Source organism: Myotis nattereri, assembly GCF_964212035.1.
Source record: "Myotis nattereri genome assembly, chromosome: 19".
In the NCBI taxonomy this organism is placed as follows: domain Eukaryota; kingdom Metazoa; phylum Chordata; class Mammalia; order Chiroptera; family Vespertilionidae; genus Myotis; species Myotis nattereri.
Window position 1 is genome coordinate 23084072 of NC_138095.1, and position 25836 is coordinate 23109907.

General features: G+C 50.3%; 1 protein-coding gene across 2 annotated transcripts in view; it reads left to right on the forward strand.

Annotated features, from left to right (window-relative positions):
- The window catches only part of SEZ6L (seizure related 6 homolog like), a gene marked incomplete at its 5' end in the record, with an annotated part of 130020 nt that overhangs the window by 71733 nt on the left and 32451 nt on the right, over nt 1-25836 (forward strand). For both annotated transcript variants that reach the window (XM_081113797.1, XM_081113796.1), the window contains 7 exons: nt 12778-13539; nt 14327-14460; nt 15049-15241; nt 15909-16094; nt 20450-20615; nt 23502-23668; nt 24488-24682. In XM_081113797.1, coding sequence (XP_080969923.1) covers nt 12778-13539; nt 14327-14460; nt 15049-15241; nt 15909-16094; nt 20450-20615; nt 23502-23668; nt 24488-24682 — 1803 coding nt within the window. The remainder of the gene's footprint in view (nt 1-12777; nt 13540-14326; nt 14461-15048; nt 15242-15908; nt 16095-20449; nt 20616-23501; nt 23669-24487; nt 24683-25836) is intronic.

Genomic DNA, 25836 nt, shown 5'->3' on the forward strand with positions numbered 1-25836 from the left:
TACATAAAAAAAGCTAAAACTATCATATGATTAACTGTCATGCAGTTCAATGCAACTTTACATGGTTTTAGGGATATTATGGGATGTACTTTTCCCTGTGCCCAGAAGTCTCAAAGGCCATGGTTCTCAAGCATCAGTGGGCATGCAGTTCACCTGCGGTACTTGGTATAAGTGCAGATTCCTTGGTCGTCCCCGCCCCCCTCCCCACACACACACACACACACACACACACAACATTCTAATTGATGGGTCTGGGATGAGGCCCAGAAATCTGTATTTGAAAAATCAGCCTAGAAGATTCTGCTGCAATGGCTCTTTTGAAAAACATGGTCTGGAGGAAGGCAACACCCAAGGCTCTCTGGCAGAGGACCGGGAACTTACATGGACGATTAAATCTGGCACGTGGGGAGGTGTTCCGGTACTGCCCCAGCGTCAGTGCTGGAGCCTGGCCTCGTCGCTGGCAGGTCTGAGCAGGCACTGCATTTTCTGTGTCCCTTTGGAAAACGGGTTAACCACAATCTCTGACCCGCCATTGACTTTATTTTTTTTTTTCATTTGCTACTTAAACAGCGTGACCGCCTCCCAAACATATTCTGATGCTAACATCACCCAGTCTCTGATCAAAAATTATGGCGAAACATTGCCTTGTCATGAGGCTAATAAAGCATGTTATCTTGCCTGTCGCAGAAGCTCCTTACAGATGCCGTTTGCTCTCCGCCAGGGCCCTGCGTTAACCTCCCTGCTGCTTGGCTGCAAGGGATAGCATCTCCCTGGGAAGATCAATACCATATTCTCTCGCCCACCAGGGTCACCCCAGCTGTGGCCAGTGAGTTGTCATTGCCATGTGACCAAGGGGGAGGACCAGGAGGAGAGGGAAAAGAAGCCGTCCAATAAGGAGAAGACCCCAGGAAGAAGAGCAGTGGGGAGGGCGTCAGAGGACCAAGAACACGAGAAGCGGTTAAGGACACTGCCCTGGAGTTGCACAGACCCCGGGACAGGGCTAGGCCTGCTTCCAGAAGCTTTGGGATAATAGTGTTATTCTTCTGAACCTCAGTTTCCTTATCTAAAAAGTGGACACAAACATTGGACTCGACAAAGAAGGATTAAAGAAGATGATGCATGGTGAAGTGTTGAGCCCAGTTCTCGTTTTCTCTCTCTCTCTCTCCACCCCCCCCCCCCCGCTTCCTCCCTCTAAGATAAATTTTTGGGAAAAGCAATTATTATTAGGTTTCTGTCAGTCTGCTAGTTACTGCACGGTAGGAAAACATCTGGGTAGACTTGTTATCACAACTGGAAGATGTGTACTCAATTTTTGGCAGCATCTACTAAAGATGAACATGCCATGTTGTGCAACCAGTACCCTGTTGGAAATATTCCAAACGGTAATGAGTATACATGTGCACCCAAAGACATGTAGTACAATATTCACAGTTATACTCGTCATGATAGCCAAGCCTGGAAGCAGCTCCAACGCCCAGCAGCAGTGGAATGGATAACCTGTGGTATAGGCATGAAATGGAATACCACGCAGCCATAACAAAGGAATGAATGACCACCGCACGCAGCAGCATGGATACATTTCACAACTATAATGAGTGAAAGAGGCCAGATACAGAAGAAAATGCTGCATAATTCTCCAAAACTCATCCTCGACCATAGAAGGCAAAATAGGGGATATTGAGGGGAGTGTGGCTGGCAGTTTTTGCTTCTGGATTGCGTTGCTGGTTACACAGGTGTTCCAGCTTGAGGAAGTTCATTGAGTGGACTTTTCTGTGCGTGTTACACTTCAGTCGATGTTTATGAAAAGCGTGAAGGAGTATGTTTGGGATCAGGAAACTCTGATTATGGTCGGCATGACCATCCTCACTATGGGTGTCGGACACAGGAGACCTGAGTTCTCCACCCTTTGCCCGTATCACTCAGCAGGCTCTATCTGGTTATCTTAATACCAAGTGGAAAGCTTGGACAATCCTCGCAGAGGCAAGGGACAAACCTCAGGACACCCATTGCTCCTGGTCCCACAGCCTCAGATAGGTGTGGGTGCCTTGGGGGGGCGGAGGGAAACAGGGGATCTAGAGTTAGCTCACCTCCCTTTCACTACCACCCCAAGAGCAGAGACCATTTCCAACACCATTATACCTCCTTCCACATTGCCGAGCACAGTGCCTGATACCCAGGGAGCTGTCAGGGAGTTTGTTGAATGATTGAACAAAGGTATGGATGAATGAATGAATTGCTATTGTCAGAATTAAATAAGATAATGTATTTAAAATGCTTTAGACAGTACCTGAAATGGAGCAGGGCCAGAAGCTGTAAGGGCCCCTATGTCGAACGGCTCTCGATGTGAAGCCCAGCCGCACCACCCTCTCCCAGTGTGCCCTTGGGAGAGTGAATTTCCCTCTCTGAGTCTCAGTTTTCCCATCTGCAGAATGGGAAAATGAACCGTCCTTACATCACAGAGTAAGTAGTTCTAAGGATTGAATGAGATGGTGCATATAAAATGGCACATCGCAAGGTTCAGAAGAGGCCGTCATCATTATCATTGCATAAACTTATTAGCAGCATCAAGAAGGGAGCGACAGTCATTGGTCATAAGAAAAGGGGACTGTTGTCTTTGCTCCTTCGTCTCTCCATCAGTCTTTCTCTCCCTCTGTGTCACGGGCCCCACGTGAGCTGAGCTGGCCTTGGCAGAGTTGGCTGCTGAGTAAATAAAAGGACATCCTTCCTCCACCCCAGGGAGCTGGCCCAGGGCCAGTGTGTACGGGCACAGTGCCCGTGCAGGGGGCCAGGTGGGCACCAGGACACTGAGGCTCTCTGTGTCGTCTCTGCGGGTCAGCAGGCTGACAATGGCCACTCTGAGGACCTTAAGTGCTTCCCCCGAGCCCCACACCCGCCACCTGCCCAGTGGGCAGGCCTGGGAGTGAAGGGAGGCTCTATGCACCCCCTCGGCCCCGGGCCCACACACACCGAGACGTTGTTCTTGTTGGCCGTGAGAGCTCGTTAGGCTCTGGGCAGAGGCTGGCTGGGCTTCAAGAGGAAGGCAGCGAGGCCCAGGAGTCAGAGAGAGGAGGAGCCTGGGGCTTGGCAGGAGGCGATGCCAGCCCGCTCCCCAGCCTGCACTGAGCTCCTCTGCTTGTGGAGCCTTGACCTGTAGAAGCAGAGAGTAGAGATGATCGGTTGTGCAGCCTGTACTTCCCCAGCTCAGTGCATGGTTACAAGCTGGGAGGGATTAGGTCAGGATGGGATGGGATAGGATGGGTGGAATGGGATAGGTTAGGATAGAATGAAATGGCTTCTCCAATTTCTGGCCCGAGACCCTGCCTGGAAGTTGACCTAGAAGATACCAGGTGTGGACGAAGGCAGCTGAGAGAGCAGGGGAGAAGTGAGGATAAGCAGCAGCTATTTCTTCCTCTAAGCCCCAGAATTCTCAACTCGGGACCCAAAAGAGAAACTGTCCTTGAAAATCCCAGACGACGTCAGATCAAGAAGGGAGATGAGAGACCATCCCGGCCAGCGCTTTACAAATTATGTTCAAATCCCAACCCCGCCAGCTACAAGTTGTGTTGCTTTGGGCAAGTGACCAAACTTCTTTGGGTCTCAGTTTCCTCCTCTGTAAAATGGGGTAATAATATTACCTACCTCCCAGGGGTGTTGAGAGGAGTAAATGAAATGACCCGTGTAAACATGAACAACAGGACCCGGCATATAGTAGGCACTTTGTCATCATCGTCGTCGTCACCGGTGGTGTCTTGGGTGAGGGAAAACGTAGGTTTCCAGCTCTCAGATTCCCACTCCCACTCCTGCTTCAATCCTGTGGCCCCATTTTTTGGCTGATTATGGGGCCCCACTGGTGCTCGAGACAAACCTCTGGTTCAAAAATGGGCTAGAAAGGCTCACAGGACTCGGAAAAGCCATCACACTCAGAGTTCTGGTTTGTTACAGGGAAAGGACACAGACTAAAACCAGCAAAGGGAAGAGGCGCCTGGAGCAGAATCAGGGAGAGACCAGGCCTCCCCCCCCGGGGGAGTTGTGCGGACAGTGTACTTCCGACAGGAGGCGCTGTGCAGCACCCACAGAGCACGGTCAACCAGGAAAGCTCCCCTGGTCCCTGGTGTCTAGCAAGCTTCCTGGGGGTTGATCCCATGTGGCTGATCTTGCCCCCCCCCCCAAAGGGGTCAAACTTATACCAAGCTCAACGTGCCCACCATAAGTCACATTGTTCTCACCCACTGTCCCCAGGTAAACAGACACGTTACCTGGTAGGACAGGGTATTTATTCCAAGTTTTCAGAGGATCCTTCCCAGGAACCGAGGAATGTGCAGGGTGTGGGCAACCTAGACCTCTTGAGTTCTCCTTGACGGCACAGTTACATGCAGTCTCTCCTCGTAAGGATTTACTTGAAGAAATCATTCCATTAGACAGAGGATAAAATGGAGCCCCCGTGATGTCAGTGGACTTACCGAAGGCCACAGAGTGAGTTCCTGAGGCGTCCTGACTGTCCTAATCCAGAGCTCTTTCCTTCGAACCACTGCAGGGCAGTCCTCGGGAGGGGCACCATAGGGCACAGTTAGTGTTCTCCTTGTCCCTAGGGACCCCGTAGCTGGAGCGGATCCTGTGCTAACGTGTGTGTAGTAGGAAGCACTTGGAACTCACTCTGGAAGCAGCCAGCCCTGGGCTCAGGGGCCAGCTGGAGGAGACACAGAGCAAATACAGGCATGGGTTGGGGCCAGGCAGCCCTGGTTCAAATCCTACCAACCCTTCCTCATCATTTAGATGAAGATCGTATCAGCTACTTTTCAGGAAAAGAAGAAAACAGCATTTCAGCGTCACCAATAAAGCCGTGGGAAGGTCTGGTTTGTCCCTAGCAAATAAAGCCCCTGTCGTCGGTGACATCTGATGAGGGGCCCGCCCTCATCTCCGCAGTGAAACGCATTAAGCCTGGAGGTTCGGTTGTAAAACTGCTGTGAACATCTTAAAACTCAGCCATGCACACGAATCCCACGACCGCCCCAGTGTCTGCTTCTTTAAGATTGGCCAGGCAAAGATCACCGTCCTCGCCCGAGGCGGCCGGCAACCAAGGCTCTGGGAGACAGAGCTGGTCAAGGTCACACGGTGGTTTGATGATGTAACCAGTGCTGAGGTCAGGCCCCCTGACTGCCTGGCTTCTCGCCACCTCTGAGCACCTCGTAAGCAATCCGGGGGTGCTGATTTGCTCGTTATTCTTGTCTGTGAAGCTGAGCAAACAGGTGACGAGACGTTGCAAACTTGGGGTACGTTTTAAACTCACTCTCGAACCGTCTGGATTCATTCCCACGTATTCCATTTGTCTGTGTGAGGGGAGAGGTCTGACTCTGGATTTCCCACCGCGGGTTTCCTCTCGGAGCTGGCTTGTGTGTCTGCCTCCCAGCCCTCCCTCAGTGACTCACTGATTTTCAGGGACACAGATAAATCACACTGTGTTCCTCTCCCCCTCGCTCCTGAACGAGAAATCACCCAGTCGCACGTGAATGGAGTGGGGGTGGGCGGAGGGAGGCAGGGCCGGAGGTGGGAAGGAGAGGAGCGTTTCCATGCTAATCAGTTGGCACTGCTGTGACCACAGTTAATCAGATTGTTAAAGACACAAAGGCAGGATCACACCCCTGTGCCAACAGCTATCAGCACTCATTCATGGGGGAGATGGATGCCCGCCAGACTGCGGCTCTGATGGGATGTAACTGGACATCAAAGAATGTTCGAGGCTTTCTGAACCCAACATGAATTAGCAAGGAGGCCCATTAGTGGGGGAGAAGCCAGCTCACAGAGGACAATTGTCGGATAATTCATGCCTCTCGTAGCCCAAACACTGCAAGTTCCTTCTGTGTCCTCCTAACACCTGCTGCAAGTCCCCCGGGGCCCCCTGGGGTTCTGAAGCGGACTCTGGAGGGGCCGGCCGGGCTGTGGGCCCACTTGTGCAGTTTGATGTGCTGTTTCGGGTGATGCGTACCTCAAACCCAAGTCTCCCTTCCATCCCTGTGACCACGGCGAAGACACCAAACAAAGCAAACCATGTGATTGACGGGGAAGGGAGGGCTTTGCACTCTGCTGATACCATCATGAAGTCACATTGGTGATTAGAGCAAGTCAGGGGGTAGCTTCACCTAGAGTCTCTCTCTAGCCACAGTGTCATAAATGAAAGCATGCTTATCCAGCATCAGGTTGACCAAGATTCACCTTTCTGTGCTGACACAGAGAGATATTCGTGATGGACTTGAAGTCAGAAATTGGTGGTGGCTTACTAATGTGTGGAAAACTCTACAGCAGTGAATAATGAACGGGTCAAAACTACACTATCGACACGGATGAATCTCACCAAGTGTTGAAAGAGAAGAGAAGAGAGAAGGAAAGAAAAGGAAAGAGCAGGTTTCAGGGGATCCATATGGGAAAACTGTGTTTATATCTTTTAAAGCATGCCACAGTCTCATCTGTTGTTCAGAGACATTGCCATGTAAATACACAAATGCAGACAGTAAATAAGGATCATAGTAGAATAATAATAATGCACACAGTAAATGAGAAGGCTAGAGGTCAAATTCAGGACAGTAATCCCCCCAGGGAGGAGGAGATGAAGACTACAGTCAGGAAGAACTAACAGGGGCTTCTACTGTGCTGGTTGCATCCTCTTTCTTAAGTTGCAGGTGCAGACATGGGGGTACTGGTTGCCTTCGTCTTGAACGCTTTTGGAATGACTGAGATATTTCAAGATGCCTTTCTCAGTAAGTGACAGAGCAATATAGACAACGCAGGACCTCTGTGACTCCTCAGAGAGACAGAAAGCGACATCAGTGCTCATGAATGCTGACAGGCTGCTGCTGTGTGAGCCCCGTGCCTTCCCCTCGAGATTGCATTTTACGCTCTGGCAACCCTGGGGGAGAAGGCTGGTGCAGGCCCACCTTGCTGAACAGAACAGTGAGGCCCAGAGAAGGGAAGCAGCCGCCTAGGTCTCATGGGCAGCCAGCTGCAGGCTGGACGCGGGACACAAGCTATTCTGACCCCAACCCCACACTCCTATGTGCTATCACACCTTTTCAGGTAAAAATGCTTTATTATTTTTATATGAAGACGTTTTATTTGGAGATTCAGCAAGATCCTACTTACTCTGACTCCCTTTAGAAGGCAGGAGTGATGGACAGGGCAGGGGCGGGCAGTGCTTCTACTTTTGATTTGCTATGTTTCAGATGTTCTTGCATTTTTTTCAGATAAACTATTTTATGAGAAAAAAATAATTTGAGAGTGTGGGAAAGAGGAAAGATCCCAGAAAACAAGGTCAGAAAGTGTTTACCCCATTGGCCGGATGCTTTTGGACAAGTCACTTCCTCTCTGTGAGCCTGGATATTTTTTCTTTCATCTATAAAGTGGGGGAAATAAAACGCCCATTTTAGAATTGCTTGGGGGTTGGGATAAGATCACATCTGGGGATGCACTTGTGGAGTGTAAGTTGCCATCTCAATGTCAGTATTGTCAGCGTGTGGATACAGGTAGGGGCTGCAACAGAGGTAGGAGATGGAACCCCACTGTCCCCCAAGCCCACCTCCCACCTCTGCCCTGTGCCCCAGAAAGTCTTCTCAAAGTCCAGGTGAGAGTGGCACCATTCATCTATCTCTTGCCCGTGGGACCGAGTCAGCCAGGTGTGTTGGGTCCTCTCCACCTGAATGAAAGGAGTGGGCTGTGCTCACCAGCTCCTGCTAGTCACTCTCCAAGGTGGACCTCTGATGCCAGCACCTGGCTGGCACATGATAGGTGCTCATTGGGTGGATGGATGGATGGATGGATGGATGGATGCTGTATATGAATGAATAAATTGATGAACAAATGTGAGTGGGAGAAGAAAACTCAGTTTTTATAACATGGGGTTATGCTAAGATCTTCTTCAACCTTAAAATTCACTGATGCCAGCAAAACCAAGTTGATCTGCTCTCTGAGAATGGAAGGAAGGTCTACTCCATTGAGGGCAAGTCGCCTGTTTTGTTCATTCTGGTTAACCCAGAGGTCATCAACCAGGGATAATTTTGGCTCCCCCCCGCACCCCGCCCCCCGTCCTCTCACCCCTACACCCCCACCCTGCAGCCACCCCAGCCCACCAGGGGACCTTTGGCACCTTGTGGAATCAATTTGGATTGTCACAACCAGGAGTGCTACCGCCATCTAGTGGGTGGAGGCCAGGGATGCTGCCCAACATATTCCCCTCCTTCCAGCAAAGAGTTACCCAGCCCAGATGTAGAAGTCATAGAACTCGACCAGCATTCTTCAGGGTGGGCCAGGTGTTCCTGCTTTGGGTTTTGGTTTTGTTCAGTGTGCTCTGGAGTGGTTTTTCAAGCCTGAAATAGCCTTGTTTTGCTGCTAAGGTGCTGTGTGACCCTGAGCAGCCCGTTTTCCCTCTCTGGACCGCATGCCCCTCCTCTGCATGGGTTGAAACCATGACCTCTAGGAACCTTTGGAGCTATAAGATGTGATATGTATTTTGGTTTTTGGAGCAGGCTGGGCAAGTCCTTATTGTAGAGAGTGAAGGTACAAGAGCCCACCCCTGAATCAGGTGTTAATTATGAGAATGAGAATGTAACCTTTTTGTAGAACCCTTTACCAAGAACACTTAAACTGGTGCCCCGCCAGTCCTGCCTCCTAAAGGTGCTCACGATGACAGACACAGGCCAATGAGAGAGGAATTATCATTCTCCCCACCAGGAAATTGAGCTCCAAAGTGGCTCGATGACTCGGAGTGGATGAGCTGCTTCTGTGATTACAGATGTGTCCGTCTGCCTGCCCTCGGCCTCTCCCTCACTAGATGCTAAAGGCAGCCATGAACCCCTGCTCTTTCCATACATTTGTTTTCACTTAAGAAAGAATTAAATATTTATCATACAGGTTTTGGAAAAATACCAAAAAGGAGAGGGAAGAAAACATCCCCAGCAGCCCCACCCCACAGGCAGCCAGGACCATCCTGCGGGTGCTGTTCCAAGTCAAGGCAGCTCTCCGCATGGTGATTTGTTTTAGTTGATTGTTTCTGGTCATTTTCCTACACACCGTAGAATTTTACAGCTTGCTCGTCTCACTGAGCATTATGGCAGAAGCACCCCTCAGCTTCGGTTCCCCCTGCACTGCGTCCCATCACTGTGCGCCTGCTGGGAGATACAGGCTTGTAATCCATGCCGGTCCTGGCCATTCCGCAGCCGCCCAGGATGTAAGATGCAGACCTTCAGCTTCAGCGTTTCAGAACCAGCGCTTTTCTTTGCTTTAATGGGATGCAAATGTCCCACCTCCCCATCCAAGCTAGAAAAGAGAGAGAGGTGCTTCCTCCCCGACTTGGATGGCAGAACATATGCTCAGTCGCCTTCCATGCTGCTCCCTCTGTCTGGAGGGAGGAGAACAGCGTCAGCATGGATTTAATTAATGCTCCATCTCCTCGGTTTGATATCCGCACGTGGTTACCATTGGGTGGTGTCTCTCCTGGAGTGCAGGGACCCCATCCTAGAGCATTGACGCTCTCCTGCAGCGTGTCAACCAGCAGAGAAAGGGGGGACCCAAGGCTTTCACTCATTGATTGATTGACAGCCTTTGGGCGGGGCACTAGGCGCACCTGGTAAAGGATCTGCCAGATGCGACTGTGGTGACTGGAAATGTGAAGGGCTCTGAGAAAGAGGAGTTCATTTAACTCCGTGGTCATTGAGGCCCCAGGAAAAGCCAGCCTATTCAAGCAAGTTATTAACTTGCTGGGTCTCGGAGGCCCTAGAATCCAATTTTGACTTAGTTTTGCCCAGCCCTCCTCTGGCCAGCATCCCGGCGGAGAACAAGACCTTCGGGCCTGGCAGTCTGCAGGCACTGTGGACCACAGATACACACCCATCTGTCCTGAACTTGGCCCTCAGGTTGGAGCTGGCCAGAGAGATTCCAGCATGCGTGAGCTCTGAGCTGGGAGCACTTGGGGCAGGGTGGGGATGGGGAGTATCATCTGGGAGGTTTCAAACACAACCTAGATAGATCACCCAGCAGAGATGCAAACAGAAGGAGGGTTAGAGAGAGAGGAGTTGGGGGTGGGGGGGAAAGGCTGCTTCAAGCTGAGTTGGAGGAGGATGGCAGTGACTGCAATACCCCATCATTCTTAAGAGCGTTGGTAGCATGGTCTTTGGCATCAGGAAAACGGAGGTTGGAAACCCAGCTTTGCTCTGTGCCCTGGGAACAGTCACATCCGGAAGCCTCCGTTTGCCCATCCGTAAAAGAGGAAGAATAATGTCTACCTAATAAGGCTGAGAAAGAACTAAATGAAGTTTAAAATGAGGAATGAAGAATTCAATGAGGGAACAAGGCATTTAGCACGTGCCTGGCACACAGTCAGCGTTCGATAAAGTCATCAAACATCAAATGTTATAAATAGTACGATTGTGGCCAAGGCACACTGCCATGCTTTATGTCACTCATCATCCTTTTATCACCTTCTCTGACGAAACCTGTTTACCTAATCTCTTTCTCCCTCCCTCTTCCTCTTCCTCTTCCTCTTCCTCTTCCTCTCTCTCACCTCCCTCTCTGTGATCAGGGGACATGTTGCGAAGGGACTAGCTGAAACCCATGTAGCCACAGGACCCAACCAAAACTCACGAGTCAGTGTCAGGATCCAGGCTGTCACTTGGCCCTTTTTAAAACAAAATGAACAAAAGACTCTAAAAATAATTGTCAATTCCCAGATCCACCTATAGAAATTGACAGTGTCAGAGCTGGAAGGGCCCTCAGCCTTTATCTGGCCCAGGCAGCCTGTTTGACACAGGGAGAGAAGATGGAGAGAAGAGACCTATACAAAGTTATGCTAGGGAGTAGAGGCCAGAGTAGGACCACTGTCCGGATCCCTCAGCCCCTGGTTGCACCCAAGCTCTCTGCATCGGGTCTCAAGAGCTAGTTCCGTGACCGATATCTGCCACTCTTTCTGTCCCATCACCCTATTGTCACTCCACAGTCGGCATCAATCGTGATAAAAGTGACAGGGAGCATAAAAGCCACAGCTTTGGGGCAGACCCACATCTGCCCTCATCCTATGAGGCAGATGGAATATCAGTTACATACAGGGGGCTTAATGGACTTGCCCGGGCCCTTGTGGCTTGTAACCGTCAGAGGCAGGATTTGAACCCACATTCAACTCTGAAACCTCAACACTTCCCACCTTGGACCAGGAAACCTGCTTGGCCCCTGAATGCCCTAGCTCTGCCCTCCGGTCATTCAAACATCCTCTCCTCCCCGTGCGCGCTCCTGCCCTGGCACCGCCATCAGCCTGCAGTGCACACTGGCTGATAATCGATGTTACACAACAGGAACATTTGTTGGTGCAGTTGCAAACTGTTGCAGTCTATATAGATTAAGCCACTGCCGCTGACTCTGTGAAAGTAAACGAGTCTTTCCGACGGCGGCGAAGATAAATTTAAATGACAGTGCCGAAGGGCTGGAGACTGTGGCTGAGTTAGTGTCTCTCTACAGCAAATCGACAAGGACAGCTATCTGTCAGAGCACCCTTGTCCCCAGAATATAATTCCTCGCGATCTCGAGGCAGACATCGGGCCTGTTCTGACCGCTCCAGCTTCCTGCTCAGGGCCGTGTTCCAATGATGAGAGTAAAACCTGTGGCAGCAGCTGGCATGTACTGGGCACTCCTTGTGGGTGAGGCACCCATACGTACTATGTACGTATGTATGTTTTACGTGCATTGACGTATTGAACAAGGACAACCCTGGGAAATAGGGAAGAAAAGCCCCATTTTACAGATGAAGACACTGAGGCTCAGAGCAGTAAAGCCATTTGTCAGCATGCAGTTGGCAGCGTGGGTCTCAAGTCCACGAAGCCGATTTCAGGCAGGAGTCTGCCAGCCAGCCGCCGGGGCCAGACCATATTTAAGGTGACTAGGTGGTTTTACTTTCCAGACAAAAACAAATCAGAAGGAATCGGCAGCGAACACAAGGCCACCAGGGCCTGGCCCAGATCTCCCGACCTCACAGCGTTCTTTGGAATTAGCTTCCGCCTCTGCCCCTGTCCCCTTCGTTCCTGCTGACCTCAGCCAGGCCTCCAGGCTCCTCACACCCCTCTCTTCTGAACCTGCCCCACGATTCTGAACCCTCAAATATTTCTGTGTCTCCCACAAGGTCACTTGTATATTATTTAATTAAAAAAAGAAGAAGAAGAAGCTTGCTCCCTCAGTCCCAGGGCAATAGAGCCCTGAGCCAGGCACGGAGCTAGAAGAAGAGGGTGACTGGTTACGGCCCCTCTGGTCCTCTGAGTGGGATGTCCCTGTGCAGCGAGCAGCCTGCCCGGCTGTGCATGGAGGCCCTGCTCTGCACACTGGGTTAGGGGCCTGTCCTCTCTGTCCTGGTAACAGGCCAAGCTTCTCTCTTTCTAAGAATGTATCGCATTGAATGTGATTATCTCTACTTTCCTATTGCCTCTCCCGGGACATATGCAGCTGGACTGTGAAACGGTCGTGCCCTGGGCTTCCATGGCCCTAATGCTTAGCTCGGGCCTGGAACTGTCCACCCTGATCTCTATGGTCAGCAAAAGGAGGAAGGGAGAGGAAAAAATGAAGAAGGAAAGGATAGAAGCAGGAGAGAAGGGAGAGGGAGGGACAGGCATCCCCCCCATATCTGTGGATCAGCTGTGCCTCATCCTGACCAGCTCTGGAGGCCCCATAGAAGGGCCACCTGAGCCTGAGAGAAGGCAGAGGACCTAAACCCCCAGCCCCAAGCTAACTGGTGTCTTTTCTCCTCTTCCCAAGATGCGCCCCTGGAGGGAGACGCAGGCCCTTCGAGTACGTACCTCCTACCCTCGGGAGCATTGGGGGGTGGCAGTCTGAGCAAAGACAGCCTGGAAGAGAAGGTGACACCCGCCCCTCCCAACCCAGCGCAGTCCGGGGAAGAGCGTCGGGACCCGGAGCTGGACGGGACCACCGCCTCCCTTCGTCCAGACCCCGTGGCCCTGTCCACGCTGCTTCCAGAGGAGCCCAGCACCAAGCTCGCCTCCCTCCCCAGGAAGAAGCTGTCTTCACTCAAGCAGGCCAACTCGTCCAGGAAGCAGCTGCGACCCAAGGCCACCTCCGCCGCAGGCCTCCTGAGGATGGGGTCCCAGCCTGCATCCCCGGGCCTGGGTCTCCCCTCCTCTGCCACGGAGAAGGCTGGCCCGCCCGGGGACCCCGACCCTGTGGCCTCCGAGGGTGAGGAGACATTTCGGCTGCCGTCGTCGGAGGAGCCCCTCTGGCTGGACCGGAGGCGAGGTGCAGTGCCCACGACACCTGCGCCCCTGCAGATCTCTCCCTTCACCTCGCAGCCCTACATGGCCCACACGCTCCCCCAGAGGCCGGACCCCGAGGAGCCCACGGTGCCCGATGAGGCCCAGGAGGCTCCTCTTGAGGACGCCAGTCCCATGACCTCGATGGACAAAGGTGAGAATGAGCTGACCGGGTCGGCCTCAGAGGAGAGCCAGGAGACCACAACGTCCACCATTATCACCACCACGGTCATCACCACGGAGCAGGCCCCAGGTATGCGGCCCCCAGCTCCAGCCTCCTGCAGCGTCACGGAGGCACCCACAGGGGGCAGGGCATGGGTGGGCAGGGAGGGCCAGGCCCCACCAACCATTACCATCTATCCAACACTAGCGCTGAGCTTGATCCTGTGGCTCAGACTCAGTATCCCCATTTTAAAGATGGGACAACTGAGACCCTGAGACATCAAGCAACCTGCCCAAGGCCACACAGCTGAAGAGCGGGATTCAAAGCCTTTCCATCTTGGGAACGCCTGCCCGGAAGGCCGTAGCCTTTCCAGCGTGCCTTTGCTTTTACCGTTACATGCACTTCTCTAGACTTGATAAAATGCACCTCCATGGCCCAGCCTTTCTTTTTCTATCTTCTTTTCCATCTTCAAACAGAGACACCAACTGTCCATCCTATGCGGATCTGGACAGATGCAATGTGGTCACTCGTTCAATAGTATGATCTCTGGGTTTGAACCCTATTGCTATGTGAGCTTGACCCAGACGCTGCCCCTCTCTGGTCTTTGGTTTACTTATCTTTAAAATGGGGACAAAATATTAGTCCCTACACGGGTGAATGGGGTCAGAATGGTGCCTGGTCCCATGTAGTAAGTGTCAACTAGTGCTCTTTTGATTATCGTGTTGATTCTGGAGCTGAAGGAGAATTGACAACAGTGGGGGGGCGGGGGGGGACAGGGGAACCCAGGTTTCCCCTGAGGCCCTATTCCACCCGCAGCCCCTCTGAGACGTCCCATCTGAGCTCTTGTCCGCGTCCTGATTCCAGTGCTTTCCTCCAGCTCTCTGCAGTGTGAGCCTCTCAGATCCCGAAGGCTACATCGACTCCAGCGACTACCCGCCGCTGCCCCTCAACAGCTTCCTTGAGTGCACGTACAACGTGACGGTCTACACTGGCTACGGGGTGGAGCTCCAGGTAACCCGGAGAGGCCCCTGAGTGGCTGCCTCTTCCCACAGGAAGTCTCCGAGCGATCGCCTGAGTCAGGCTTACTGTTATCATCCTGGCTAGTTTGGTTCTCTTGTTGCCCTAACCAGGGCAATTTGAGCCAGGCTTTGACGACTGAATAGGAGTTCCTAACTTGGTGCACAGCTGAGATAGCTTAGCACACATGAAGGGAAGGGGACCTGTTGACAAATTGGAGGCATTATACCCAGAAGGAGTCTTCTGATATCCTGCTTCTCTCTCTCTCTCTCTCTCTCTCTCTCTCTCTCTCTCTCTCTCTCTCGGAAGCCCCACCTAGTGCATTTGATTCATAAACCTTTGCTGCAAACTCAGATGGAAAACCAGGGTGACATAGTGCTCCAACATCTGGGTTTGGGGGGTCTCAGCTCTACTAGTTAAAGCTGCATGACTTTGGGCAAGGGGCTGCCCTTCAGCTTGGCTTTCCTCTGTCCCATTGACTAGGGGCTGGTTGCAGGTGCTGCATTGGCAGCCTGGCAGCCTCCGAGGGCCACGGCTCAAACCTGACTCAGTTTCTCTGTGTCTACCCCTGACTGTCCCCAGGTGAAGAGTGTCAACCTGTCTGAGGGGGAGCTGCTCTCCATCCGTGGGGTGGACGGCCCCACCCTGACCGTCCTGGCCAACCAGACGCTCCTCGTGGAGGGGCAGGTGATCCGAAGCCCCACCAACACCATCTCCGTCTACTTCCGCACCTTCCAGGACGATGGCCTGGGCACCTTCCAGCTGCACTACCAAGGTAGGATGTCGCCATCTGCCTCAGTTTCCCCCTGGAGCCAAAGATTCTCAAACTCTTTCTCCTGGGGGGGGCGGGGAACCACCCACCTTTACAGTTTGATAAAAACTTATGGACCCCTTTTCAAAATAATATTTTTAAGAGCATTAAAAGACAATCTCACTGAAAAAGGAAGCCAGTCATATTGAATTACAGCTGTCAAAACATTATTTTCATCTCTGGTGTCATAATCTATGTACTTCTTTAACACAGTAAATAATAAAACCTCCTGGCAGTTCTGGTAAATGCTGGAATTTCAAGGTACTGAGATGTTCGTGCAGGAGGGGCTACCCCCGCTTGGGCAATACCGCCCCTTCTATGCGCAAGGAGAAGCCATTCTAGGTCCATGTGGAGAGGGGCTCAAACGAGGTTTGGGAACTCATTGTTCACCCCAAACTTGTTGCCTCTGGTTAGGCAGGGTTAGGGGATCTTTGTACCTAGAAAGGGTGCCCACCTGGCTTGTCTTGGCGCCATAGGGCCAACAAGAGACACAAAAATGCCCCCTGCAGCTCTCCGGAGCCACCAGGGACCCCATCTTTCCTCCCCAGCACACACTGGCTCCCAGGGTGTGGGTCCCGTTCTTTAGCTCTGCCCCTGGGGGGTGACTGTCTGCCTCTGCATTTCTCCCCAGCCTTCATGCTGAGCTGCAGCTTCCCCCGCCGGCCGGACTACGGGGACGTCACCGTGATGGACCTGCACTCGGGCGGGGTGGCCCACTTCCACTGCCACCTCGGCTACGAGCTCCAGGGCGCCAAGACGCTGACGTGCATCAACGCCTCCAAGCCCCACTGGAGCAGCCACGAGCCCATCTGCTCAGGTACCCGCCAGCCTCGGCTGGACCAACAGGGATGGCTCGGGAGGAGGGGCGAGACCAACGCCCAGGGCATTAAGACCGACCTCAGGAAAAGGCTCTCACCCGGGCGAGAGACCGCGCCAAATGCAGAAGACCGCTGCCACTTACGGTTGCATTATGTGATAAACGACACGTCAGGTGAACTTCACCGTTAGTGACATTCAGTGCATTCACAGTACTGTGCCACCATCACCACTGTGTAGCTCCAGAACACCTTTATCACCCCCAAAAGGAAACTCTGTCCCCGTTAGCAGGCACCCCCTTTCTCTCCTCTCCCTCCATCCTGGCCACCGCCAATATGCTTCGTGTCTCCACGAATTTGCCTATTCCGGACATTTCATATCAATGGAATCATATCATATGTGATCTTTTGTGACTGGCTTTGTTCACTTAGCATATTGTTTCCAAGGTTCATCCATGTTGTAGAGTGTGTCAGAACTTTATGCCTTCTTACGGCTGGATTATAGTCCATTGTATAGAGAGACCCCCTTATATCATGTTCATTCATTGGTAGACAGTTGTTCCCACTTTGGGCTATTATGAGTCGTGCTGCTATGAACATTTGTGCGCGAGGTTTTGGGTGTACCTATGTTTCCATTTCTCTTGGGTATGTGCCCAGTAGTGGAATTGCTGGGTCCTATGATAATTCTACGTATAACCTTTTCAGGAACCATCCAACTGTTTTCCACAGTGGCTGCACCATTTTACATCCCCACCAGCCAGCCACGTTCAAGAGTACCAATTTCTCCACATTCCCGCTAACACTCGCTATTGTCCGTGTGTTCTTTTTACTGTCATAGCCATCCTAGTGGCTGTGAAGGGGTATCTCGTGTGGTTTTGATTTGCATTTCCCTGATGGCTAATAATATTTATTGAACATCTTTACATGCTCATCTTTACTGGCCATTTGTACATCTTCTAGGAGAAATGTCTATTCAAGTCCTTTGCCCATTTTTTTATTTGGTTGGTTGTCTTGTTGTTGAGTTGAAAGAGCTCTTTATATATTCTGGCTGCGAGACCTTTATTAGATATATGATTTGAAAATATCTTCTCCCACTCTGTGGGTTGTCCTTTTATGTCTTGCTAGTGTCCTTTGATGCAAAAAAAAAGCAAACAAACCAAACAACCATTTTTAATTTGATGAAGCCTAATGTATCTATTTATTCTTTTGTTCTTGTGCTTGTGGTGTTCATGCTGCCATATTTTGAGCCCAGTCAGTATGTACTGAGCACCATGCCAGGGCTGCAATAAATCCTCACAGCAATCCTATGTGATGGAACCATTATCCCCATTATACAGATAAGGAAACTGAGGCTCATGGAGGTGAAGGCACGTGGCCAAAGCCACCAGACAGCCATTGAACTGAATCCAGAACCCTTCTCTACTGAGCTCTTTCCCTTTCTATACCTTCACCACACAAAGTGCAGTCTGCAGACCAGCGAGATGACTCGAAATGCACAATCCTGGGCTTCATGCAGGACCAACTGCATCAACATCTGCACCTTAACATGCCCCTGCGTCATACCTGTGCACATTGTAGACTGCGAGGCACTGGGCTATACCACACTGTTCCTGCACCAGTGGACAAAACCTCAGCTAACAAAACAGCAAAACCCTATTAGGTTCAGAAGTCCTGAAGGTGACCCGGAGAGCACAGGCTGCCATATTAACTGAGTGCCTACTATGTGCCAGGCCCTGAGCCATGTACAAGGAGAATACTTGGAGCAATAAACATAACTCCTGCCCTCCAGGCATTCATGATCAGCAGAATTCAAAAAGCAAATGAGTGCTGATAATAAATCCTGAGATTTCATTGTTGCAGTATTGTTCCCCCAAGGCCCTTCAGAATTTTTCTTCTTTTTAACAAAGAAAAAAACCCCCAAACCATAGGGCAGTTGGTCTCTGCGCCTCCCTCACACTAATTTTTATCTATGTGTGAAATCAAGGAGGAATTAAGCCTCAATTTGTGCTAAGAAAGATGGATGGAGAGCCAGGGCTGGCAAAATGAAACCAAACAGAGCTATCGGTCGGCTTAATAAGGCAAGAAAGGGGAACAGAGAAGCAGCAAATGAGGGGCACCCTGGAGAGGACAGATGGCCTGCGCCCCCAGCATGGACAGTGTCCTCCACCTCCTTAGCTCCTGAGCCATGGGACGATGATGCTGGCTGTGTTTTGAGCTCCTCTGTGCCAGGGACTACACCAATCATTTCATTCGTTTCTCACCACGGCTACTTATTAAGGAGGGTGGAATTATTATCCCCATTTTACAGTGAACTCAAGGTTCAGAGAGCTTCCGTAACTTGTCCCAGATCCACAGCAGGTACCTGACACAGGCCAGGCTTGAACCTCTAATTTAGGACAGGAAGGCAGCCCGGAGAGAGACAGGGGCACGGTGCTCTGTCCGTGGTGCTAAAAGGAGAGCTGGGCTTCTGGGCAATGGCATTGCTTGAAGTCACTGCTGAGTCTCCTATTGCAGGTTCTCATTGGTCACCTGGAAACCATTTAATGGGAACCAAGTATCTCTTAAGACTAAGAATAGGCCTACCTCTTTTTTAAAAATATATTTAATTGATTTTTTACGGAGATAAAGGGAGAGGAATAGAGAGTTAGAAACATCGATGAGAGAGAAACATCGATCAGCTGCCTCCTGCACACTCCCCACCGGGAATGTGCCCGCAAGCAAGGTACATGCCCTTGACCGGAATCAAACCTGGGACCCTTCAGTCCACAGGCCGACGCTCTATCCACTGAGCCAAACCAGTTAGGGCAGGCCTACCTCTTTACACTTGTACAACTCTTCCCAGTTCATAAATCATTTTTTAATATTTATTAGATTTTTATGATAAAAGTATTATATGGTTCTGCTAAAAAAAATGTGTATATGTATATATTTTAATCCTCACCCAAGGACATGCTTTTTTACTTATTTTAGAAAGAGAGAGGAAGGGAGAGGGAGAGAGAGAGAGAGAGACATTGATGTGAAAGAGAAACATCGATCGGTCAACTCCCACATGCACCCCAACCAGGGATTGAACCCCACAACCTGGGCATGTGTGCTGACTGGGAATCGAACGTGTGATCTTTCAATGCATGGGACAATGCCCAACCAAACTGAGTCACACCGGCCAAAACTAAAAAAGCTTTTTTTTCAAGAAATACAAAAATATAGAATATAGGAGCAAGTCACTTTTATATTTATGGTCTCGATTGACCCTTGCATATAGCTCATTGAAATAGTTATGGCAGACCATTTTCTAGATTTTTTTTTTTTTTTACTTAAAGCATAGTAGCCTTTTCCTATATTCTCAACTATTTTTTGAGGGCACAGTTTCTAAAACTGTATGAATGGAATGTATTTATTTACCGAGCACCTGTGAGTAGACATTCATGTTGGTTATCCTGTTTTGGCTCTTAGGAAAAAAATCTACGCCCTAACCGGTTTGGCTCAGTGGATAGAGCGTCGGCCTGCGGACTCAAGGGTCCCAGGTTCGATTCCGGTCAAGGGCATGTACCTTGGTTGTGGGCACATCCCCACTGCGGGGTGTGCAGGAGGCAGCTGATCGATGTTTCTCTCTCATCGATGTTTCTAACTCTCTATCCCTCTCCCTTCCTCTCTGTAAAAAATCAATAAAAAATATATATATTTTTAAAGAAATCTAGCTGTGGACATCCTCATCCATACACTTCTGTGAAAACCTCTACGTCTCCTCTTAGCATAAATTCCCAGAACCTCAATTACTAGGTCAAAGCATTTGGAAATACTTTCTAGATTTTTCACCAAATTGCTCTCCTGAAAGGTCATGCAATTTGCCTCCTGACCAGTCCTGAATGAGGGTAACCATTTTCCCTCACCTTCCCTCATCTCTGGTTTATTGCTACTTTTACCTTGACCGATTTGGTGGATGAAAATAGAATAGAGTTTAGAATGACATTTCTTTTGTTATTGGTGGGGGCTGAATGTTTTAGGGCTTACTGAGTACTCAAAGCATCTATCTGTTGTAAACTGCCTATTTATGTCTTTCTGATGACCCTTTTGTAATGAAGAACCAGGGTACAGCCAGCACCATAGAAGCATCCTTAAATCACAGTCCTTCCCTACCATGAGACTCACATGGTGATGGTTCACATCATGGAATGACATCTCCTATCAAACAGGATGAACCCCACCCAGCAGGCCAGGGCTTCTCCGTGGTCTCTCTCTCTCTTCCCACCCTATTTGTTTCTCCCAAGAAAGGGTAGGGCTGGAGGTCAGGGGAGGATGAAGCACTGACTCTCTCCCTCTCCCTTCTCCCTCTTCTCTCTCTCGCCTTCTACCCCAGCCCCATGTGGAGGGACTGTGCACAATGCCACCATCGGCCACGTCCTCTCTCCAAGTTACCCTGGCAGCGCCAACGGGAGTCAGTTCTGTGTGTGGACGATCGAAGCTCCCGAGGGCCAGAAGCTACACCTTCACTTTGAGAGGCTGTTGCTTCATGAGAAGGACAGGTAAACCTCCGAGGATCCCCGCAGATAGCTTACGAGATCGTCAGCTTTGATTTCTTCCTTTCCCAGGTGAGGAAGCGAGGGCCCGCCGAGGGAAAGGGCTTGCCCTGGGCAGCACAAGGACAGCACAGCAGGACAAGGAAAGAGGCAAAAGGGAATCTAGACCACCCCGCCCTGCCCCCCCCCCCCATCTCCTGGCTCCTCGTTCTTTCTCCTGAAAATCCCTTTTTGCACTTGAACAGGGAAAGAGTGTTCTTTCAGCTCCTGCTCTGTGCCCAGTCACATACGCGGCTTCATGGAGAACAGGGAAATTAGAGGTTATAGGTTCCTGGTAGAGTAAGAAGCTGACATGGAAAAACTCGACTTAGGCACGTCAAAGAACTAGGGAGAAGTCACCAGGCTGTATCTAAGGGAGAGCATGTCTGTAGACTCTAAGCCAGTGGTTCTCAACCTTCCTAACGCCGCGACCCTTTAATACAGTTCCTCATGTTGTGGTGACCCCCAACCATAAAATTATTTTCATTGCTACTTCATAACTGTAATTTTGCTACTGTTATGAATCATAATGTAAATATCTGATATGCTATATGTGTTTTCCGATGGTCGTGACCCACAGGTTGAGAACCGCTGCACAATATACATGGAAGCCAGAATCTTAACACTGTAGCATTCTGTGACCTTATGCTAGAATATTCTTGAATGTTCTTGAAATCTAGGACCCTAGCTGCTTAGGCTTGCTGTCTTGGGTTTGGTTCCCTTGGAAACAGAGATGCGACAAGGATGTGAGGAGAAGTCATTGACTTGGGAGTTGATCCTAGAATATACTGGTAGAGGCATGAGAAGATGAGCAAGGAGGAAAGGGAGTCAGCACAGGATGCACTAATAAGCAGGTGGCTGTGTGGGCACGTGGGGCTCTGTCCACTGGGGATCCTGGGAAACTGTGTTGAGCATTGTCAGAGTGGTCCTTCTGGAGGGGCCGGGAGCTGGGCTACTTACCTACCACCCCATCCATCACTGGATGAAGGATGCTCCCAGGCACACAAACTCCCTGGCATTGCCTTCCACCCTTGGAGCTACTGAGCTGGCTGGCTCTCAGAGACTTTGGATAAAAATCCAGCATAAAATTTGTAAGCCCTGAGTGCTGATGGGATATGGGAAAGGTGCTGACAGCATTTACTGGTGGATGGATCAGACTGTGATCTTAGAATTACAGTGTCTGGGCTTCTTTGACATTTCAAACCAAGACAATTAACCTCATTGGGTGGGAAGGGATTCTAATAGAAAACACCAGACAACTAGTAACTTACCCAATTTTGAGTCCACTTCCCACCAAGTAGTCCAGCTTTACCCTGAACAACTCCATACCAATAAGTCCCAGCTTTAACTGTAGGGTGCAGGAATGGGGCACCTTGGTAGCATCTGAATGGCTCTTTAAAAGTCTGGGGACTCTTGAAAAACAGATTCCCAGTCTTTCCTTCTGGAGACGGATTGAGAAGCCAAACCTGGGAACTCTGGGAAAAGGACATGTTCTAAAACATAGACCCTGGCTCTGCCTCGTCTGAGTGGTAGCGGGGGTAAGCCAAGTTTGCATTTTGTAGACCAGAATGTGGGTCAGAAAAAAAGTCAATCAAATGAGTATTTTCTGGAAGTTATTGAAATCATGGTCAGTGAGCCGCCACGCTGGCACTGTAGCCTCACTGGTGGTTTCTATGGGGCCCTGCCAAGGTCTGCAGAGGTAGGAGCTGACAACCACCAGGGAAAACCAGTTCTCAAGTGTGTCCGTAGGGAGGGAAGTTTGTAGTGGTTCAGGGGGTTTAAAAGTCAACACATGCACACCATGCAACACTTGTTGTGCTAAGAAGAAAGGAACAATTAAATGTTATTCGTTCCATATATTTGCTCGAGCGGGGAAAAGCTAATATAACACAATATTTAAGTTGTAAGAGCTTAGCGCTAGATAGGAAATGGGACCTGATCTAACCTTGGGAAAAGCAGAGAATATAAATTGGGGTCATATGTTGAAGGGCTTTGAATGCCCGACTGCTTCAAGAGAACCATGGAAGGCTTTTGAGTAGAGGATGTGCATGAAGAAAGGTTTAAAGATAACCCTTCCCTACCCCCCCCCCAAAAAAAATGAACTCTAGGATTCATATTTTTTTTTAAATGAAGTCTTTCTAAACTCCAGTTCCATGATATGCAACATGAAAGGTGGGTTCTCTGGTCAGACATGTTTGGGGGACACCATATACCCTATCCCTGTCTTGGAAGGTACTAATGTGCATTAGCCAGCAAAGGCACTGGCAAGTCCTGCAGGAAGAAGATGTTTAATTTCTATTTAGCCCAGCATTTTCCAAACCCATTTGACTACAGACTACATATGGTTTTGAGATCAAATGTATGGCTATTTCAGACATTCGAAAGAACGTAACTAGAAAATTGCTATTTGGGGGAGATTAAGAGGCTACCAAGATTCTGAGACCTTGAGGTTTTCCTCCAGAGTGACCTCCTTTGTCAAAGGCTTTAGTTCTTCGAAAGAGGATTCCTGGGGCATGGCCCCCAAGATACAACAGTCAGCAGGGATCAGAAGACTGTGAAGGGGTTCCTCCTCACTCTTGGGTATAAATTAATCGGTATCAGCTAATTAGCTTGGTTTATTCCATCAGACACATCGCTTTCCCTATAACCTCAGAATCAATCCGTGAGTCTATGACAAACTTTCTACAGAACACGAAACAGCTTCCATAACATAAGGCAGCTTGTCTGGGCAAGTAAGGGGCCAAGTTGGGATTTAAATCTGGGAATGAGGGGCTCCATGCACACCCCTCCGGCTGCTGTGTCGGTGCCCAGAGAAGACCTCTCAGGGGCCCTCCTCTCCTTTCCCACTGCCAGGATGATGGTCTACAGCGGGCTGACCAACAAGTCTGCTCTTCTCTATGACTCCCTTCACACCGAGAGCGTCCCCTTCGAGGGCCTGCTGAGCGAGGGCAATAGCATCCGAATCGAGTTCACGTCCGACCAGGCGCGGGCAGCCTCATCCTTCAACATCCGGTTCGAGGGTGAGGGAGCATGGGCCCCCCCCTCTCCTGGGGTGGTGGTGCGGGATCAGGGGAAGCATGGCGGGGCTGGGGCTGGGTCCTGGGCAGTAGAAACCTGGCTGTCCAAAGACGGGGGAGACCCTGTGACCAAACTGACCCCTGGATTTGTAATAACAACACCACCACTTACTGAGCACTTACTCTGCGCCCAGTGTCTTATGCCCGTGTGCGTGTGATGTTTGCCACGCTGTAACGTGAGAGGTGTTGCTATCTTTTAGGTGAGTACACTGAGGTGAGGGAACTTGAGTTAGAAGAAAACGGACGTAAGGCTCTGTCCATCTTGAGTCTGGATCCCTAAGCTCGCTCTACTCAGTGAGACCTCTCAGGGTCCAGCCACCCCTTCCGCCAAGAATCGGTAGCCAGGGCCTCTCCTGCTCAGCCCTGGCCCTTTAAGAAAGGATGCCCTTGGGGAACTTTCTGTCCCATCTTCCCTAAGAAAAGTTGGTCTTTCTCTTGGACAGACTTACAGTTTCAAGTGGCAGAAATTGGAGCTCTTAGTTATGGGACATGGGGAGAATCCATATGGGACAGAAAAAGGAATTTAAACACAAAAGCGCTGCAGGGTTGGGAGGGCAGAGAGTCTTAGTTCTATTTTAAATGTGAAAAACAGTGAGACCCAAGACACCAAATGAATGGCCCCTGGACCCAGATCACAGGGTCTGGTGCCCGTTTTCTTTGGCGCGTCCCCAAATGTGAGGAAGGGACCATCTTCCTGAGAGGCAGCCTGGGAGCCGTCCTGGACTCATCTGAGCTGCTGCCCCCTGTGCACCCCCTCCCCAGCCTTTGAGAAAGGCCACTGCTACGAGCCCTACATTCAGAATGGGAACTTCACCACATCCGACCTGACCTACAACATCGGCACCATAGTGGAGTTCACCTGCGACCCCGGCCACTCCCTGGAGCAGGGCCCGGCCGTCATTGAGTGCGTCAACGTGCGGGACCCGTACTGGAATGACACGGAGCCCCTGTGCAGAGGTGAGTGGCCCACCGCCCGCCTCCTGGAGCTCCCGGGGACCTCCACCCCCCAGATGGAAAAAGCAAGGTGAATGGTTACAGGCCTGTCACCACTTTACTTACCAATTTTAGGAGCAGAACCCTTTCCAGGACTCCTGTCCTGTGGGTGAGGTTTGCTGCTTATCCTTGAAAAAAATAGACAATTTTTAAAAATGTTTTTATTGATTGATTGCTATTAGAGTAAGGAAAATGGGGAGAGAGAGAGAGAGAGAGAAACGTTGATTTGTTGTTTCACTTATTTATGCATTTATTGGTTGATTATTGTATGTGCCCTGACAGGGGATCGAACCTGCAACGTTGACGTATCGGAACAATGCTCTAACGAACTGAGCTACCTGGCCAAGGCAAAATCAATACATTTTCTTTTTTTAATAAACAAAAAAAAAATCAAAATTATTGCACAAGCACCATGTCATTAAACCATTTCTCAGTGAATGACTTTAGATTCCTATAATCCTTGAAACTTAGACCTAAAAGAGACTTTCAAAGTCGCACAGTGCAATGTAAATGTTTCAAAACCAACTTCATCAATGTAGCTGATGAGCAGTAAAGGTCATTGGGAAAATATGGGAAGACAAAAGCCACGCCCAGTCCCATTACCCATTACGTAAAATCACCCCCAATGCGTGTCCTTCCTTCTAGCCCACCTGCTATGCAAAGGTGGCTTGTTTTACAAAAACACTAGAGGCCCAATGCACGAAATTCATGCAAGAGTAGGCCTTCCTTCCCCCGGCTGCCAGCACCGGCTTCCCTCTGGCACCTGGGACCCGGGCTTCCCTCGCAGCCCCAGCTTCGTCTGGAAGGACAGACGTCCGGTCTAATTAGCATATTATGCTTTTATTATTATAGATTAACTGTAATGATACTGGATATGCAATATTTATCATGAAAATTGATCATTTTTAAGAGGTGCCTCTTTGTCCAGGCACAGAGGTGCAGCTTAGTGACAAGATCTCTAAGGCGCCCCCTCCGTTATGTATTCCTGTGCAGTGCACAACCACCCCCCAATCCAGCAGTCCCGAGCCCAATTATTAGTAATGGTGATAATGACAGCTGTTAATAGGAGTGCAGAACCTGTGCTCCAGGCACTCTGCCAAGGGCTGTATGCGATTACC